Consider the following 21,083-nt stretch of genomic DNA (forward strand, 5'->3'; position numbering starts at 1 on the left):
CGTTTTGCTTCAGAACTAGCAATATCTCCTCCTCTTTTACGTCTAGGCATTGTATTCTGTAAAATATAAATTAAATAAACAATTTATAGACAAATATATTGTTACGTAAACGTGGGGTACATTGAGACAAAAAAAAATATTTAACCTTCAACGGTCGCGCGATATTTTGTTTACTGCCAAAAGTATAGAAGGCATCGATTCAACGTTGCGCGACTGCTTGAAGGTTAAGAAAATTACAATTAAAAGAAAAGAAAAAAAAACCATTAGAATTAATTAAACACACTATTAAAAATACTCACATTTGATATTTCACAATAAAGGTTTACAGACAACTTTTTTCTTCTTCGCTTCAAAATCGAGAATTAATTAAACACACTATTAAAAATTCTCACCCGCGATACTTCAAAATAAAGGCTCACAGAGACCTTCTTTCCTTTTCGTTTCGAAATCGCTTGTTTCGCTGTTCAAATCGAACTAACTCTGGCGGGTGACACAGTGTCGCCGACACCGGGCTCTTATATATTCAGAGAGCTAGGCTCTAGGATATTGGAGAAAATTTGAGAATATTTTCTTTCTCACACCTTCTAAAATCTTCTCGAGATAAGAATAGGTTCAATAATAGGAGCCGTAACAATAGGTTCTACAGCTGTAGCATACGTATTAAAGGCGCGAAATTTAAAAACTTAAATTTTTAAATGTTTTCAGAACTAATTTGAATAACTAAAATTATGTCGCTTTAACTCCGAAATATAAGTTAGCTACTGCTGTATAAATACGTAAAATTTAATAACTTCATTATAGTAACAAATGTAATATAAGACTTTATTGGAATTGGAATTTTAAATTTCGCGCCATTACTACACATGCTGCAATTGCTCGCAGCGCCTTTCGAAATGCAACCCAAATAATCGTTGTTCTGAATGAAGTTCAAATACTCGACAACAGATGGCGCCACTACACTTAATTTCCAAGTTGAAGGGATGAAAAAGCCCTTATATCTTTAAAAACACGCCCTTTAGGTTAAAACGGGAACTTTTTTGTTCGAGGGGGGATAAAGGGCTATCACACTATATAAGTCCCTTTATCGTGCCGGGACTCCTTTTTAAGTTTTATCGGCACGCACATTTTATCAACTTAGTTTTATTATATATAATGATAATGATATATATTAATTTTATTTATATGTCGGCACTTGCGCTGTCGTAAGCAATTAGAAAGGAATTTATAAACAACAGATGCACCGATCACGCTACCTAGCACATCGTTCGATAGTCACCTACCCTCACTCATTATATTACTCGAGTTATTCTGACGAGTATAAACCGAACGGTGCAACCTCAGCTAAGGCAGTCTTGGCTCTGGCTTGGCACGATGCACTTGTTGTATTCTGCTAGTAGCTTAACCTAGACTCAAAAATTTATTAATAATAGTAATTGTGTTTGCTGGCAAACAAAAAAACCGATTTCAATTACATCGACAAGTAATACAACGTAGGTAGACAAAAAAATAGTCAAGTAATTACGCATTATCAAAGATTACTCCAAAAGTTGTAATCAGATCTCGGTGAAATTTAAATGTGACTACATCATAAACATCGGCTTTCGATTAAATTAAAAATCATCAAAATCGGTACACCCAGTAAAAAATTATGCGCATATTCGAGAGTTCCCTCGATTTCTCTGGGATCCCATCATCAGATCCTAGTTTCCTTATCATGGTACCACACTTAGGATATCTCCTTTCCAACAAAAAAAATAATTATCAAAATCGGTTCATAAACGACAAAGTTATCCCCCGAACATACATAATATATATATACTAGCTGACTCAGCAAACGTTGTCTTGCCGCTAAACGCTATTTAAAAATAGGGGTTGGTGGTAGAAGGGTGAAAATTTAGGGTTGTATGTATTTTTCAAATCATAATAAAATTAAAAATAAATAATTTATCTAAAAAAAAAATTGGGGTGGACTACCCTTAACATTTAGGGGGATAAAAAATAGATGTTGTTCGATTCTCAGACCTAACCAATATGCACACAAAATTTCATGAGAATCGGTCAATCCGTTTCGGAGGAGTTTAACTACAAACACCGCGACACGACAATTTTTATTTATTTATTTATTTGTTTATACCTTATTGTACACCACAACTACATTTTAAACAATAAACACATTTAAAAACAAACATTTATAGACTGTGAAGTACAATGGGCGGACTTATGGCTATTTAGCCATTTCTTCCAGACAACCCAATTAAAGGAAGGATAACTTTAATAGAATCTCGAGACAGGGTAGGTGGTGCAGTTATATGATAAACTTACATGCTAATACATACACACTAATACTTATACATAATACACACACAAATACATACATAATACATAACCTTATTATAAACTAATAAATACATAAAAAATAATCATTATTATTATAATTGACAAAATTAGTAATATACGTATGAAACTCTGAGTGAAAAACATATTAGAACAAAACTCAAAAAAAATTATATATTAGACGAAGATATGCGGTTGAATTGAGTAACCTCCTCCTTTTTTGAAGTCGGTTAAAAATACTAGCGGCCACATTTAATAGGCAAACTGATCGATATATATTCTCCTAATCATAAATATACATAAAAATTTAGTTTTTAGCAAAACCTCGATGCATGCACTAATTTGCAGTGGGATCTCGTACCATAAGGTATGAATGTAGCAATTATAGTTCAAAATTCGACCGAAATGGCGCTAATATCACCAAAAGTGTGATATAAACCCATGATATGAAGTGAGCAATGACATAGAACGTTAAATATGCCGAGTTCGAAAAATATTTGGTATAATTATGTATATAAACTGAACAGTTACTGTTAAATAACTTTGAAAGTCAATAAATTATTGTGAATTATAAAGAGCTTTTACAGGTGAATATAAAATTACAATTGTGAGAAAAATTGTAAAAGTGAAAGTATTTCTATTTGTATGTATCTACCTCTCCCTATTCTTAAATTTTTAGCGTTTTATTTGAAAATTGCTTATTTAATAATGACTTTAGATGGACACTTCCTGATATGTAAAGATGGTGCTCCTGTCTTCTACACTCCATAGCACAGTCGTGCTCCTAGATTATTATGCTCTACGAGTTTTTCCCGCTTTTATTTGACAGATCGCTTTACTACATTGCTAAGTTTAAAAATTTACCCCTAAATTAAGTACCTACTTCCAATTATTTTTTTTGAAATAAATACTTTCATGCTTTAAATATAATAATTTTTTTCCTTGCTTCATTTTTAAACAATAATATCATATTTATTGCACTTTTTTTACAAAATTGCAATAATGTTTACATATCTTTTCATGAAATCGAAGAATGAGTTGATATCAATTGTATAAAATCAGTACAATATAAAATATACATTAGATAAAAATAGCAGTAAATGTTGATAAAAAAAATTTTCAGTTACTTTTTTTATGATTTAACTGTAAAAAACGTCAAAAAATATATAGAAATCGTAATAATTTGTTTGTGTAACAAAAGCAACACAAATGTAATACTGTAAAGTGATTATTTAAATACATGTACTATAAGTCAGAGCTAATAAATAAAATCAGTAAAATCTTTAACGAGTTTGCAAATTGCAACAGCCGTGGTTTGCGCTTTGCAGTTGCAAGATCGGCATAGTTATGATAGCTTCGGGAAATAATATACACTAGCTGGCAACTCTAGACAAATTGGAACATAAATGTCATGTTATAGATTATAAAATTTTTGTTTTTCCAAACAATAGTAGAATTAAGAATAGCGCCAAAGGAGTTAAATTGTTTCTTTCTTCTTTCATATTTGTGTTTTAATGATCACCAATTAGTACGCAGCAAAGTTAACCAATAATGGCATATAATCTATCAAGTGGATCTCTTGAGGTAAGTGAAGCAGGTTGCAACATGTTTTAAAATTATAAAAACTACCGGTTATATGATTATGTATCATTTCATTTTAACAACAGTATTAATGGAGAAACTTCATCATATTTGACCGCTTTAGACATTATATTGATGTTAAATATATTATGGCGCGTAAATTCGATAATGACTTGTTTGCTTCATGCAATTCAGTAAAACCAGAAGTTTCAAATTCATTTAATTGCACAGTTATATGACAAGAGTTTAATTTTTAAGTCATTTATTAAACTATATAATATTTTTTATAATGTTTCATTGATTCCATCCACCCAAATTTATTACTTTTAAATCTAAACTAATCTAAACTTTAAGCTTGAATGAAACAATATTTACTATATCTAAAGAAAAAGGAAAAGAATATATATTTATAAACAACCATCAATTTATGTTTTTGTCAACCTTAGGAATTATAACTCCACAAAAAATAAATCCTAATAGATGTGTAAATCATCAAAAATAGTCCGATCTAAGCCAAACACACCTTATAAGTTCTTATTTTAATTCTTTATACTATTGCAAAAAAGTCTTCATTATATCTATGGATCTACAGGCACTAATAAGATATTTTTATTAAGTACTAGCCGACCCGTGCCTGCTTCGTTGGGCGTTAATTATTATTTTTAACCGACTTCAAAAAAAGGAGGTTACTCAATTTGGCTGTATATATATTTTATGTATGTTCGGGGATAACTTTGTCGTTTATGAACCGATTTTGATAATTCTTTTTTTGTTGGAAAGGAGATATCCTAAGTGTGGTACCATAATAAGGAAACCAGGATCTGATGATGGGATCCCAGAGAAATCGAGGGAACTCTCGAATATCCACATAACTTTTTACTGGGTGTAACGATTTTGATGATTTTTAATTTAATCGAAAGCCGATGTTTATGATGTGGTCACATTTAAATTTCATCCAGATCTGATTACAACTGTTGGAGTAATCTTTGATAATGCATATTTACTTGACTATTTTTTTGTCTATCTACGTTGTATTACTTGTTGATATCATTGAAAACCTACAAACAAACAAAGTTAGAACTTTACCTCTTACTCTCCTCTAAACTTGTAAATATTTCAATGATTTGCTTAATACTTTTAAATAAAAAACCAGTTTTGTTTAAGTTATTTGTGTTTTAATTAAGGGTTTTCTGGTTCTGGAGATTTTATTGATATTGTATTGAAGCTATAAGTAAAACTATCTATCTCATTATTCAAAATTTTGATTGTTCAAACAAGTTTTTCATGGCTTGTGAAATTAATTTACATTTAATGCGATTTTTTACTTGATCTTATTAAAAATATTATGCATACAATGTCATCAAAATCTCCTACATTATAAGGAAGGAGTACTTAAAAAAATTATATTTTATTGGTGAAAAACCTTGCACACAATTATGTGTCCTTGTTTTATTATAGATTATCATGAATGGAGGAGTTTATGAGAAACCGGTCATGCAAGTACTCGGGAGTAAAAAGATTCAAGGCAGTGGTGCTAATGAGAGATTCAGACTTTTAGTGTCTGATGGTAAACATTCACATAGCTTTGCGATGCTGGCCACGCAATTAAATGATAAACTTATTACTGGAGAGCTCTCAGACTTCTCAGTTGTACAAATTGACCGATTTGTTACATCTGTGTTGAAGAGTACTGGTAAAGGAGAAAAGTGAGTTATTCTGCTATCTGTTTTAACATATGATTGTATAAACAAATACAATACATAAAAAGAGAGCTTAATGCTACATGCATCTCTTCCTGCCAATTTTGCATGCAGCAGGTAACAAAATATAAATGTAATTACTGTTAAAAATTTGAATCTTAATGCTATATTACTAATTTGTGTGCCCTAATATTACATAATAGATTAGAAATTAGCATTTAGTCGCTTTTTTTTATACCTCTAGGTTGGCAAATAAGCATATGGCCCACCTGATGGTAAGCGGGTATTATAGATCGTTTAGACACTTGTAACACCTTGATCCTACCTCTGACCCTCCTCAGGAACTTTGGCTACCTGACTCACCCCAGGAACACAACACTGCTTTAGAGCAGTATTATTTATAATAATAATAATAATGAACATTTATTCACACTCACACACATCGATATACAGACAAGACAAAAAATAAAAATTACTACATAACAATTCTATTAAAATATAACTATATAGATAGTATGATAAATAATTACATTGAAAACAATGAACAGAATATACAACCAAAATAAAACACAATAAAATTAAAAATAATAATATATTTAACTGTGATCTACTCATCTAAGTAACTCTCGTAAGTGGAGCTACTTCCCCAGTCAAATTGCTTCAGATTTTGAGCAGGATATTTCTTGCTCTACCCTACCTCAATAATTTACATCAAGTCAATTACATCAAGTGCTTTATATATTTTTTATATCTGCTAATTATTTCATATATAAAATAACTTATATACAGACAGTTTGCCACAAATAGAAGATGAAACAAAATATGGTAAGATCAATTGGGTGGCTGAGAGTATTTTTTGTAAAACCTGTTTTAAATGGTTATATGCAGTGTTTGAAAGTGTTGGTGCGATTTTTTTACTTCAATTTTATCCAAACCTATTTAAATAATATAATCATATTATATAAGGATGATTTTGAACTAAATCAGGGTGATGTTATTATATGCATGCATCAATCTAAGTTTACTTTTGTAACATGCTTATTTTTATTTCAGACGAGTGATGATTATTTTGGACATAACGATCTTAGCACCGGGCACGGAAGTTGGTAAAAAACTTGGGAACCCTCAGTCTTGGACTGAAGAATCAGCATCGGCAGCATCAGTACCGGCACCAAGTTCTATTAATCCTGCACCAAAGGCTAACTTAACTTCTAACACATTGCCTAAACCTACTGCGACACCAAGCTTAAATGCGAGCCTTCTTGGTTCTCAAATGACACATCCTATTGCTAGTCTTAGCCCCTACCAAAATAAGTAAGACAAATAAAGTTATTATGCTCATATAGATTATCTTTATATGTTCGTTATTATATATATTTATATGCTGTGTGGCTGCGGCACCAAAGAATATAGCCACCCTCTCTCTTCCCGTGGGTGTCATAAGAAGCGACTAAGGGATAACAAAGTTCCACTACCACCTTGGAACTTAAGAAACCAACCGATGGCAGGATAACCATCTAACCGTTGGCTTTGAAACACACAAGCCGAACACGGGCAGCAGCGTCTTAGGTGCGACAAAGCCAGCCCTGCGGTCACCAACCCACCTGCCCAGCGTGGTGACTATGGGCAATGAACATGAGTTCGCGCAATTTTGGCGCGAACTTGTGGAGGCCTATGTCCAGCAGTGGACTGCAATAGGCTGGAATGATGATGATGATGATGATGATATATATTTTTCTTATATAGATGGGTAATTAAAGCGCGTGTTATGAACAAATCTGCGATACGCACTTGGAGCAATGCAAAAGGTGAAGGGAAGTTATTCAGTATGGATCTTTGTGATGATAGTGGTGAAATACGAGCTACTGCATTCAAAAATGAGTGTGACAAGTTCTATGATATGATACAGGTACTGATTTTTTTTTTATTGCACAGATAGTCATATAAAAATACCTCTCTTAAATGTCTTTCAATTTTTGTCATTTGTACAAGTCGAACATAAATATGATATTGGTAGAAATTGTAGTAGAATCTACATTAGAAAAGAAAACTTAATTCTTAAATTTTATAAATATCTCTGTATATCACCAATTAAATGTTAATTGGAGATTAGGAGATAATTGGCTGTATCATTCTATTCATAAAAAAAGATTCTTATTTCATAAATTGTAAACTTCTTTTTGCAGGTAGACAAAGTTTACTACATTAGTCGTTGTCAACTCAAGACAGCTAATAAACAGTTCAGCACTTTGAAAAATGATTATGAAATGACATTCACGTCAGATACAGTTGTTGCCGAGTGTATGGAAGACACATCGACTCTGCCATCTATTAAATACGATTTTATTCCCATTAGTGATATAGCTGACAAAAGCCCTGAAACAATTGTTGGTAAGCATTTAAGAGATACATTTTGTGTAAATGGCTACAATACAGTGTAAAAATATCTATGGTTAAGAATTTTCTTTAAACTTCTGCTAAATATGTTGGCAATTTATTCATGAAATATTTTTTCTCCTTAGATACTATTGGGGTCTGCAAAGGGGCTTCTGAATTGCAAGAGCTCACAGCAAGGAATACTGGAAGATTACTTAAAAAGAGAGAAGTCACACTTGTAGATCAATCAGGTGCTGCTGTATGTATTATTTGTTTTTTATTAAATATATTTTGATATTTAAAAGATGCTAGTTTTACAAAATTGTCCATCTGTAACAGCCCCAGAGGCTCTAAAGTTCGGCTAGTTTAGTAATAATCGCACTGGTAAAGATGTGAGAAAGAAATTATAAGATATGTCTCATTCAATTGTGAACCTGATTTTTTAAAAAAAAAACCATATACTACGTTAAGCAACTGTCAGACCTTTTAAAACGCTTATCTATCTTAGGCGCCACTCTGTTTTACCGATGCTTTGAACGCAGCTTGCACCAGGTGAATAATATTGTTTAAAATATGTAAAAATTCTTTATATCTTATACCTTGTGAACAAGGCTGGGTAAAAGTTATAGTTTTAAAAAGAATGTTTATATTTTCAGATTACATTAACACTCTGGGGTAATGAAGCCGAAACTTTTGATGCCAGTACAAATCCAATTATTGCTGTAAAGGTAAATTTAATTAATATTTAAAAATTATTTGGAATGTTAATAAACGAATATTCTAACCATATATTAAAATGTTTATCAATTATATTGTTAATGATGTATTTGTATGATAAGCAGTAAATGCCACATATACATAAGAAGCATTGCAACCACATTTCCGACCCTACCCCTGACCTTTCCAAGGAACTCGGGCCACCTTACTTACTACTGGAACGCAACACTGCTCGAAAACAGTATTATTCAGCTGTGTTCTGCTTTTAGGTCCAGGTACTTCCCCAGTCGGGCTGCTGCAGATTTTGAGTGGGATATTTTCTGCTGTGCTCCTATCTCGGATAGTTATTTTTTAAGTGTAATCTTCGCATGCCCAGGGCGCGCGGCTGGCGGAATTCAACGGCAGCAAGTCGCTGTCGTGCCTCGGCAGCACCATGCTGCGCAGCAACCCCGACGTGCCCGAAGCGCACCGCCTGCGCGGCTGGTTCGACCACGGGGGCGCCGCCGCCGACGTCGTCAACATCTCCGCCAGGTGACAGCTAACTAGTAACGAGTTAACGGCAGCAGTCGCTGTCGTGCCTCGGCAGCACCATGCTGCGCAGCAACCCCGACGTGCCCGAAGCGCACCGCCTGCGCGGCTGGTTCGACCACGGGGGCGCCGCCGCCGACGTCGTCAACATCTCCGCCAGGTGACAGCTAACTAGTAACGAGTTAACGGCAGCAGTCGCTGTCGTGCCTCGGCAGCACCATGCTGCGCAGCAACCCCGACGTGCCCGAAGCGCACCGCCTGCGCGGCTGGTTCGACCACGGGGGCGCCGCCGCCGACGTCGTCAACATCTCCGCCAGGTGACAGCTAACTAGTAACGAGTTAACGGCAGCAGTCGCTGTCGTGCCTCGGCAGCACCATGCTGCGCAGCAACCCCGACGTGCCCGAAGCGCACCGCCTGCGCGGCTGGTTCGACCACGGGGGCGCCGCCGCCGACGTCGTCAACATCTCCGCCAGGTGACAGCTAACTAGTAACGAGTTAACGGCAGCAGTCGCTGTCGTGCCTCGGCAGCACCATGCTGCGCAGCAACCCCGACGTGCCCGAAGCGCACCGCCTGCGCGGCTGGTTCGACCACGGGGGCGCCGCCGCCGACGTCGTCAACATCTCCGCCAGGTGACAGCTAACTAGTAACGAGTTAACGGCAGCAGTCGCTGTCGTGCCTCGGCAGCACCATGCTGCGCAGCAACCCCGACGTGCCCGAAGCGCACCGCCTGCGCGGCTGGTTCGACCACGGGGGCGCCGCCGCCGACGTCGTCAACATCTCCGCCAGGTGACAGCTAACTAGTAACGAGTTAACGGCAGCAGTCGCTGTCGTGCCTCGGCAGCACCATGCTGCGCAGCAACCCCGACGTGCCCGAAGCGCACCGCCTGCGCGGCTGGTTCGACCACGGGGGCGCCGCCGCCGACGTCGTCAACATCTCCGCCAGGTGACAGCTAACTAGTAACGAGTTAACGGCAGCAGTCGCTGTCGTGCCTCGGCAGCACCATGCTGCGCAGCAACCCCGACGTGTCCGAAGCGCACCGCCTGCGCGGCTGGTTCGACCACGGGGGCGCCGCCGCCGACGTCGTCAACATCTCCGCCAGGTGACAGCTAACTAGTAACGAGTTAACGGCAGCAGTCGCTGTCGTGCCTCGGCAGCACCATGCTGCGCAGCAACCCCGACGTGCCCGAAGCGCACCGCCTGCGCGGCTGGTTCGACCACGGGGGCGCCGCCGCCGACGTCGTCAACATCTCCGCCAGGTGACAGCTAACTAGTAACGAGTTAACGGCAGCAGTCGCTGTCGTGCCTCGGCAGCACCATGCTGCGCAGCAACCCCGACGTGCCCGAAGCGCACCGCCTGCGCGGCTGGTTCGACCACGGGGGCGCCGCCGCCGACGTCGTCAACATCTCCGCCAGGTGACAGCTAACTAGTAACGAGTTAACGGCAGCAGTCGCTGTCGTGCCTCGGCAGCACCATGCTGCGCAGCAACCCCGACGTGCCCGAAGCGCACCGCCTGCGCGGCTGGTTCGACCACGGGGGCGCCGCCGCCGACGTCGTCAACATCTCCGCCAGGTGACAGCTAACTAGTAACGAGTTAACGGCAGCAGTCGCTGTCGTGCCTCGGCAGCACCATGCTGCGCAGCAACCCCGACGTGCCCGAAGCGCACCGCCTGCGCGGCTGGTTCGACCACGGGGGCGCCGCCGCCGACGTCGTCAACATCTCCGCCAGGTGACAGCTAACTAGTAACGAGTTAACGGCAGCAGTCGCTGTCGTGCCTCGGCAGCACCATGCTGCGCAGCAACCCCGACGTGCCCGAAGCGCACCGCCTGCGCGGCTGGTTCGACCACGGGGGCGCCGCCGCCGACGTCGTCAACATCTCCGCCAGGTGACAGCTAACTAGTAACGAGTTAACGGCAGCAGTCGCTGTCGTGCCTCGGCAGCACCATGCTGCGCAGCAACCCCGACGTGCGCGACGCGCCCGACGCGAACAATTTAGATAGTTCAATAATTATGGATGATTTATAATTATACGGATTACAAAACGATTGGAAACTGTATACTTAGTAACTGAAATTTTTTCACATTGATACTGTCTGCTTGTTTATTTTATTATCAATGTGAAAATAATAAAACATTGTGTTAAGCAGGTTTTTTTATAAAAAAAATTCTTTTACTAATTAAACATAGTTGCCAATTTTAATTTATATCGGCGTTATTAAAATCGTATTACTTGATAACCATCTTAAATTAGAGCTGTTTAGGATACTACAGAGAAAAGATCATATCTGATGTGGATGACGTCTGCCTATATAAACTCAAAATAATCTTAATAAACTTAGTGTTAGATCGACTTTCATTGGGTTTGGTTTCCCTCATGACCTTTCCTCATAATATCTCATCTCTCACTCAACCATAGACTGTACCATAACGCCGGTGTTAGCCTGTTTGCAATCTGATATTAACTCTGAAACTGCTAAATGTACTTTATTACATGTATATAAAATATAATAAATAAATATAGTAACTAGTGACTATAAAGTTAAGCCACCTTTGCAGTCAAAACCTCTGACAAAGTGTGTTCTGTAAATTTATATATTTTGGACTGTTTCAGAACGGGTGGTGGGCCTGGTGGTAGTAGCGAATGGATTACATTCTCAGAAGCGGAGGAGCGAAAATTGGGCACTGGTGAAAAGGGCGACTACTACAGTTTATTGGGTGTGCTAACATTTACATTTGCAGACAATGCCATATATAAAGCTTGTCCACAAGAGCAGTGTAACAAAAAACTTGTGGACCAAGAGAATGGTCTCTTCCGATGCGAGAAATGCAACCGAGAATATCCTAATTACAAATACAGGCTGCTTTTAGGCGTAAGAATATAATTATAATTATTCTGATCAATCATTAATCGATAATTCAATACGATTGCAATTATCTCCATTACATCTAATTCTTAAAATTTTGCAGGCAAATGTCTCAGATCCTACAGGTGATCAAAGAATTACAGCTTTCAATGAAACCGCTGAAGCCATGCTAGGAAAATCTGCAGAGGAAATAGGTCGCATGTCAGAATACGATAAGAATGCATATACACAATTGTTTGATGAAGTCAAGTTTAAAACTTTCGTATTTAGGTTTAGAACCAAAATGGAAACATACAGTGTGAGTATTTGTACCAGTTTTTTTTTTCCTCAAATGTGTCCCTAATACTTTAAACTTCCCTAACCTAACACTTTTTTTACGTAAAAAATAACTAACAAAAATATTTGTATTAACTCCTATTATTTTTGGTATCAGGATGAAGCGCGGTTGAAAACAATTGTAATGAACGTACAGCCAGTTGACTACAAAGACGCAAATGCACGGCTTATCAAAAGTATAAAAGCTTTGAGTGGTATTGAAATTTAAAATTATAATAAAACAATTGTTTTTTTTTTTTAGTTACACTGCGGTCTAAAAGACCAATCATCATGAAAACAATATTCTTAGTCTTATAGTTCGTCATTAATTATTTAACTGTAATTATGAGCTAAAATTTTAATGGTTATTAATGTAAAATTATGATTAATGTTCAAAATTTTTGTAATAAAAACAATATTGAAATATTTTGGGTTTAATTTTTAGTGATTTTCAAACCTTAAATATGTTACAAATATATATATTAGCTTTAAAAATGAGTGAAAAGACAATTTATAGATTGATAAACTTAACGATAATAACGATTACTTGTCAAATTAAAACCCTTACATACATAATATCGGCCCTTCTGAAGCCTGTATCTTTAGTTGCATGATAAGTAAAACAGTTGAAATGCTTCCAAAATATCAGTATAGTTCGCGTCATATAAAAAGAACGCTGGCCTTGAAGCTGCGCAGAAGTGATTTATCTATTCTGTATTCTATTTGGTGGTATGGGTTAGGGGGCGGGCGTGTTTATCAAGTGTCGCATACTTGCCGGTGTGCTATTGGTTGGACAGTTCGACGTCGACTCAAAATACTATCGCGCACAAAAGTTTTAAATTATGAAATAGTTTTACATAGAGAAGTGAGAAAAATTATTTATGACATATAATTCGCGTCATGTAAAAAGAACGCTGGCTGTCAAAATGTTGCCAACTCTTGAAAAAACTTTTTCGTACTGTCCATTTTTTGGAACAGTCTTATTTGGTAAACAAACCACTGTCAATTGTAATTCACGTTTTTTACGCATTTATCACTCACTTTCACAACACATTAGCAAACGGACACTTGTTAAACTCCATTTACTGTTTATTTCACTAAAAAACAAATATCAATTTATCATTTTAAACACATAAAAACTATTAAAATACGAATATCGAGAGTACAGATAATTAATATTTTTGAATACGACATTTCAATAACTAAAAAAAAATTGTTATTGCTTTTGTTTCAAAAGAAATTTGTAATTTTGTAAAGTGATATTTATTATACTTATTTAGTCCGAATTATTCGCACTGGTATTTCTAGTATTTTTAATGTACCTACCAATAACCATTATACGAAGCCGCGCGTGAAAGCCTATTTAAAAAATAATACAGAGTGCCTAGTGCAAGTTTTATTCACAGAATCATGACAGAAACGCGTTTATACGTGAAGGTTATTTTGTATGGAAATTTAAACAGTGCAGCCTAGACGATAAAGAATAGTATACGATACAATCGATACAGAGTCATCTCGCGGCAAACGCGAGAACTAGGTTGAAATCCCGAATTTCCCATACGAAATGGAGTTAAAATTTACGCTCGTTATTGCGAGACGGATTAAACAAAACTCGCACTAGGCACTCAGTAGTACTTTTGTGCGCGAGTATACCCATGCGCAAACGCGGGGTGCGTTCCAGCGCTCCAGTTTCTTTCAGCGTTCTTTTTACATGACGCGAGTTATACCTTTATTAGCTATGACGACAATTATGCATAATGATATTGAAGATAACAGGGATAAGATATTAGCAGTGCCGGCGTTAGGGTAGGGCGAGTGGGGTGACCGCCCAGGGCGCTGGATATAAAAGACCCCATACTCTATGTGAGTTTTTGACCCAATCATTTTTTTACATATATAAAAAATTGCAACTTACAAGTAGAACTGTATCCAAATGTATGAATTGAGTTGTGAATATTATTAACTATACCTGTAACGAATGCTAGTGGGATGAAGAGTTCTTCTAAGCTAAACCTTTGGCAAACCCTATTTGCAATCGACAATATCTCAATCTAGATTGACAATACTTGTCAATGTAGATTGAGATATTGTACTGAACAGTTATGTTATTACATCCATTGCCTTTTTTAAAATATAGGATTGAACTGCAATCAGGGGGTGCCCTAGAAATCTCACCCAGAACGCTGATAGTACTAAAACTGGCACTGGATATTAGCTTGACTTATTTAATAAAAGAAACATTACAATGGTTGAAAACTGGATGCTATCTGACTCACAATTTTTCAGATTTTTCCAAGGTCCAAGTTTGTATGTTCGATTCTCAGGACTTGGTACTATTGTATTTTCCATTTATTTTGTAAAGAACCCCGTCTTACAAATTATATATTCAATTGACTGTTCTCTAAAATAAAGGCATTAAGTTAGCCTGTGATAAATGTGATACACTAGCATAATAATGTAGATTCTATACGATTTATTATAAATGTTTTTGAGGCTTTTGTATTGTGTAGTGTTAGTATAGTACATTATAGTAGGAAAAGAAAACACGTCCGTTTAGCTCGAGTTTCCCCACTTTATTATTTTATGATGCTCGCTGCTCGATGCATCGGTTTAAATGCTGACTTAGACTAATAGACAATATACTTACACACTACACTTTAATCAGGAACATGAGCAGGAGCCGCGTTGGTGCAACGGTTACAGCCATGGATTGTACCTGTTGCGCTGGCGGTTGCGGGTTCGATCCCCGCACATGACAAACATTTGTATTGGCCATACAGGTGTTTGCCGTGTTCTGGGTGTTTGTGCAGTCCTTGTGGATCTCCCCGCCGTGCCTCGGAGAGCACGTTAAGCTGTCGGTCCCGGTTGTTATCATGTACACCTGATAGCGATCGTTACCGCCAACTCGCATTGGAGCAGCGTGGTGGATTAAGCTCTGATCCGTCTCCTACATGGGGAAAGAGGCCCTGGGCATAGCCCAGTGGTGGGATATTACAGGCTGAAGCGTAGTCAGGAGCATACTTATATCTCTAATACAGATTCTGTATATTCGAGTTACTAAGATTCAATTAAAAAGAAAACTACAACTTTACTAAGTAGGTACTTTATTTAATAATCTCATTGATATGATTTTTAACTTTGAAAAGGAAATATATTACATACATTTTTGTATAATAAATACGTGGACAATTGCAAGAAACTTCGGGAAATCTCGTAATGCAATAAACACTAAACTTTGAGAAAAGTAACAAAATACTGAAAAAATATAACTACAGTGAACTGCCCGAGCATGCCTATTGCACATATACAATGTTTTACTAATTATCTTAGATTTACTAAAGCCTATGACTGTCAAAGTCGTAGCCAGAAAAGACCTAGAGGTGATTTAGATTATTCAGATATAATCTATTGACCTCTACATCCTAAAATTACTTACACATAAACCGTTTAGTTAAAACTAAGCATGTAAAGAAATAAAAAAAATACAGTAAATAACAATATCAAAGCTTTTTGTTATAAATAAATGGTTAAAACGTATATCAGCAGACTAATCAACATATGTTGTAAGATCAAAATTACCATATCGTTATATTTTTACATTTAGGTATAAGTGAATTTGTAAGGAATTACTGTTTTGACTTTCATTTTTTATAAACGTATAATATGATATTATAAATCAATTTTCATTTTTAAAACCGGTTTAAATAGTATTAAATTAGTATACCACACATACAACATATTTCAGTATTAAATGTGTCATTTTTAGTTTACTAAATATTTTTCCATAAAGAAAAGAAATTTTCCAAATAAATTACTTAATACATAAACAATTCATATTAAAATATATTGCTATTAATTTTGTGATTTCATTTATTTCAGAAATTTCAACTTCAAATGTCTCAAAATTTATAAGAGTTTTTGTCGATATTATTAAAGCCGAATTTAATAGGCTTCTAATCTCAATATCAGGCTGTACAAATGGTTATAATAGGACTAAACTAACAATATTGTGATTCATGGAACCATGGGGTCGTTTTTTAATTGAGAACAACACTAGCTACGACAGTGATCTATTTTATTAATATTAAACCTCTCTTCTCCTATATGGAGAAAGAGGCCTATGCCCAACAATGGGATATTACCGGCTGAATGCGATTAATATTAAAATGTTAAAAATACACTTATATTAACAATAATTTAAAACATAATTATTACGCACTTATCTGATCATCAAATGGGTACTGAATCTAATATTGGCAGTGCTTAAGAGAAATAAAAAATAATAATTAGTTATAGTGTTATACATTAATAAAACTTACTTGATAAAAATTGTACAAGATGGACAACATTTTTCAGTATTGTTTGAATAGCTTGTCCATAGTGGAATTTGATTGAACAGACACATATTCCTATTTAAAATAATATTACTTAGAAGAAACTTTTGCATACGATCGGGAAAGCTGGAAAAAAGACAGCAAAACTGCATTACAGTTGCACCTAAACTTACCATCTAAATAAATGACATCCACAATAATTTTGCTTTAATTCAATAGTTGTTTAGTTTTTTTTTTTTTTTTTACGATAAGGATATTCGAACACTAGCGTGACTCCAGTTGTAATTTCGCGTGACTAGCGTGACTGACAGTTTCAAATCGATTGTGGTTCTGTTTCCGTAATTTAATCACACTAGAATGCTCTTAGAGTTTTCTTTAGAACCCGGAGACGTCACGGAACGAAATTATGCCGATGAACGGTCTATTTTTAAAGTTAGGTTAGTTTTTTTTCCAAGAAGTACCAGTCACTAGATTACCGCTGGAGTCACGTTAGTGTCCGAATATCCTCAGCCTTTTTTTAAAGCCAAATGACACTTCAGATATGACACATATTGTGAGTTTGTGACTAATTCAAAGCATATTGACATAAATCATATTATGCAACAAAGATAGAGAGAGATTCTACATTTACATTTAAGCTTTAATAGACCTGGTAAGGGGAGACAATCTCATAATTGCAATGCGACGCTTACATGTTTACACTTACATTAAATATTTAAAGACAAAAAAATCACATTAACGAACATAAATAAATCAGTTGTTGAATTAAAGCCATAACCACGAAATTATACGAAGCTGAGTCGGAAACAATCTCTTAATTAATATTCAGTTCTTTAGTAGATTGGATTCAGTTCATTTGGAGATTGGGTAACAGTGGATCACGGGTCTATGTATTACTTAATGCACACAAAAAAACGAGTGGTCACTGCGCATCCATACCCCTCTCGACCGCGCTCGTCAACCACGCGCTGTGAAAGCGGAGTAACACACTGTTACACTTCGGTCAGCGGTGAGTACAAAAGTATTTTTTACGTGATTTAGAATTTTGTTGTACCTCTGAGTGATTGAGAAATATAAATAACAGTTTTATGTTTTTATCTTGTTATTTATTAAGGCCGTTATAGATAATGTAGTTTTTTTGTTCTGAAGCATAGGTAGTTTTTAGGGTTACAATGAATAATTTCAGTTTGGGTCACAATAGACTGTTGATCCAGTGGTTACACCAGTGATAACCCGTGATTCAAAAGACAGAAGAATATAATCAACCGTTGTGTAGGGCATTTGTGGACTACGAGAAAGCCTTCGACTCTGTTGAGACCTGGGCTGTCCTGGACTCTCTGCAGAGATGTCATATCGAATGGCGATATAACGAGGTACTGAAGTCTATGTACGACGCGGCGACGATGACCGTTCATGTCCAGGACCAGATAACAAGACCTATTTCCCTCCGGCGTGGAGTAAGACAGGGAGATGTAATATACCGAAACTGTTTACCACTACGCTGGAGGATGTCTTTAAGACCTTAGATTGAGGGGAATGAGGCATTAACGTCAACGGTGAATTCATCTCTCACCTTCGTTTCGCCGACGATATTGTCATCTTTACGAAGTCGTTGGATCAGTTAGGCCGGATGCTGGCCGGCCTAAACGAGTCCTCCCAGCGTGTCGGTCTCTGTATGAACTTGGACAAAACGAAAGTTATGTTTAACAACCAAGTCATACCGAGACCGGGATAGGTCGATGGTACCCTTCTCGAAGTTGTTCAGGATTATATTTACCTAGGCCATACTATCCAACTAGGCCGCAACAACTTCGAGAAAGAGGCCGATAGGAGGATTCGGTTGGGCTAGGCGGCGTTTGGAAGACTCCGTCGAGTCTTCACTTCGATGATTCCGCAATGCTTGAAGACAAAAGTTTTCGAGCAATGCGTCCTGCCTGTGTTAACATACGGTGCCGAGACGTGGACAGTGACGAAGGGACTGGTCCACAAGTTTAAAGTCGCTCAACGTGCAATAGAACGGGCTATGCTTGGGGTCTCTCTCAAAGACAGGATTAGAAATGAGACTATTCGCGGGAGAACGAAAGTAACCGACATAGCCCACAGAATTAGCAAGTTGAAGTGGCAGTGGGCTGGTCATCTGTGTCGCAGGACCGATGGCCGTTGGAGTAGACGGGTCCTAGAGTGGAGACCGCGTCTTGGCAAACGCAGTGTGGGACGTCCTCCAGCCCGTTGGACCGACGATCTATGTAAGATTACCGGTCTAGGCTGGATGAGGATTGCGGAAGACCAGGATGTGTGGCGCGAACTTGGGGAGGCCTATGTCCAGCAGTGGACTGCAGTAGGCTGAGCTGAACCCGTGATACTAAAATAGTTTTTTAATGGGTATCTGAGAGATTTACATTTTTTTGTTAATTTAACAGCGACTTTTATTAATTTTTGATGAGACCTTAAGAGTAAATGGTTAAAGACTGCCCAACAGTACAAATAAACAAGTGGAAATGTCTTTTATTGCATTTTTTTTCAACAGATCGAGTATACCCCTTATTATTCAGTGTAACCCCTGAGATGATCCAAAGTGACCCATCCCCGGGTCACAGTGGATCATTTCATATTTTTTTTAAAAAGTTTTTATTACTTTATAATTTTATGTAGTAATTGCCGACAAGTGACTTTTTCTTTAAAGATTAGGTTACTATGATTAATTATCAGAGAGTTAATTATTTTGGTATGATTTGCAAATTTACGGGGCGTTGAAAAAAAAATGATCCACTGTTACTCAATCTCCCCTAATCTTAAATAAAAATACTATCTGATGAAGTTCGTTTCTCACTTACTTTAATAATATTTTACATAACATCATCATACTATTTACTAGTTAATTTCTTTCGGAGTACTTACAGGTCGTCATACAAATAATTACACTAATATGTATTAAAAAAATATAGCTTATCACGAAATAAATTTCAATTCCAAACCAGTCGTCAATTGAATTAAATACAAAACGAAGTCGTCATAAAAAATTAATTACCGATATCGGCACACACGTATGTCTACAATTATTAAAAATACGACAAAAATATATGTCGCACGGTTAGGTGCGAAGAGGGTAACTTCTTAAGAGTACGATTAATTCCTTTAAATATCAGTAGTCATAGCCCGTAAATCTCGCGTTAGAGTCCATTCACTCGTCAAGTAAACTCGTAACACTAATTGTGCAGTAACACTAACACTGTCCATCCGCGGGTCGCGAGCCCGCGCCTGCCCGCCGCCGCGCCGCCACACACACACACACGCATGCTCCGCGCCACGGATAATGCTCGCCGACCGGTCCCGACCGCGCCCGACCACACCCGACCGACCCGACCGACCCGACCGATCACTCCTCCGTTCGACTATTAACAGTACACATCACTCGATGAATAACTTAAAGCGAATAAATAAAAGCGAGACACACTTTGGAACGGTTTACATTCGATGCACGCGAGTGCGATATGACTATAAATGCGTTCCGGCAGTCGCGGGAGCGCAGTACAAAAGCCAGCTCTGAACAAAACGACGACGCCCTAATTAAACCTTAAAACTAAACAGTTAACCGAATATGGCCAAAAACGCGAATCTTACTCGAGTACATTATCACTTATTTAATTTCGACACCACATTTATCTAGCGCTGAGATTTAGATTTTTAGTCTAACGATGCCCTATGTCTCTTTACAGATCAATCCTAGGTTTTTACTTTTAGCGCATATCGTTATAAATTAAGTTAACATGACTTGATTCAAATTATACAACAAAATCTAACTTTATTATTGATATACAACACACAATCTTAAAATATCAAACAAATTATGGACGTTATCACAAATATAATTATATAAAAAACACACTTACGAGCACTACAAACTGTAGGATAGATTACATTCGAGTCGAACACTATCCGAGCGGAATTTTAGCAGACCTTTTATCTTCACGGTCTTCACTTTTGCGTTTTTAGTTTACACTCCGAAAGCCACACATAAAGCCACACTCAGTACAGTTTTGAACAAGCTTATAAGCTAAAATCGACGTTATGAGATTTCATTCCACCGTTATCACATCCCCATTTCGAAACACACCGCTATATGAACTTTTTAAATAAATTATAACTAAATTTAAAAAATCACCTAAACGTATCGACCGTTAAAATATTTTTTATAATTTCGAAAACGGTACTGAAGAATGTCACGTCAGAAACGTATAATCAAAAAAAAAGTCGGTCATACGCATTTCGAGCGAACGAGTCGACGGATACGTTTCCGTAACCGACAACCTTTAAAACATTTTTAAATTTCGA

At 37.3% G+C, this 21,083-nt stretch overlaps 1 protein-coding gene across 1 annotated transcript; it reads left to right on the forward strand.

Moving 5' to 3' along the window:
• Positions 1 to 3,804: 3,804 nt before the first annotated feature.
• On the forward strand, positions 3,805 to 12,736 carry LOC123656437 (replication protein A 70 kDa DNA-binding subunit). The gene is made up of 11 exons (XM_045592123.1): positions 3,805 to 3,918; positions 5,374 to 5,621; positions 6,669 to 6,929; positions 7,362 to 7,524; positions 7,802 to 8,006; positions 8,138 to 8,250; positions 8,648 to 8,719; positions 9,085 to 9,239; positions 11,850 to 12,108; positions 12,206 to 12,400; positions 12,536 to 12,736. The coding sequence occupies exons 1-11, from the start codon at positions 3,886 to 3,888 to the stop codon at positions 12,644 to 12,646; spliced, it is 1,815 nt and encodes a 604-aa protein (XP_045448079.1). The 5' UTR covers positions 3,805 to 3,885; the 3' UTR covers positions 12,647 to 12,736.
• Positions 12,737 to 21,083: the final 8,347 nt, after the last annotated feature.

This window comes from Melitaea cinxia, chromosome 9 (genome assembly GCF_905220565.1).
Source record: "Melitaea cinxia chromosome 9, ilMelCinx1.1, whole genome shotgun sequence".
Classification (NCBI taxonomy): domain Eukaryota; kingdom Metazoa; phylum Arthropoda; class Insecta; order Lepidoptera; family Nymphalidae; genus Melitaea; species Melitaea cinxia.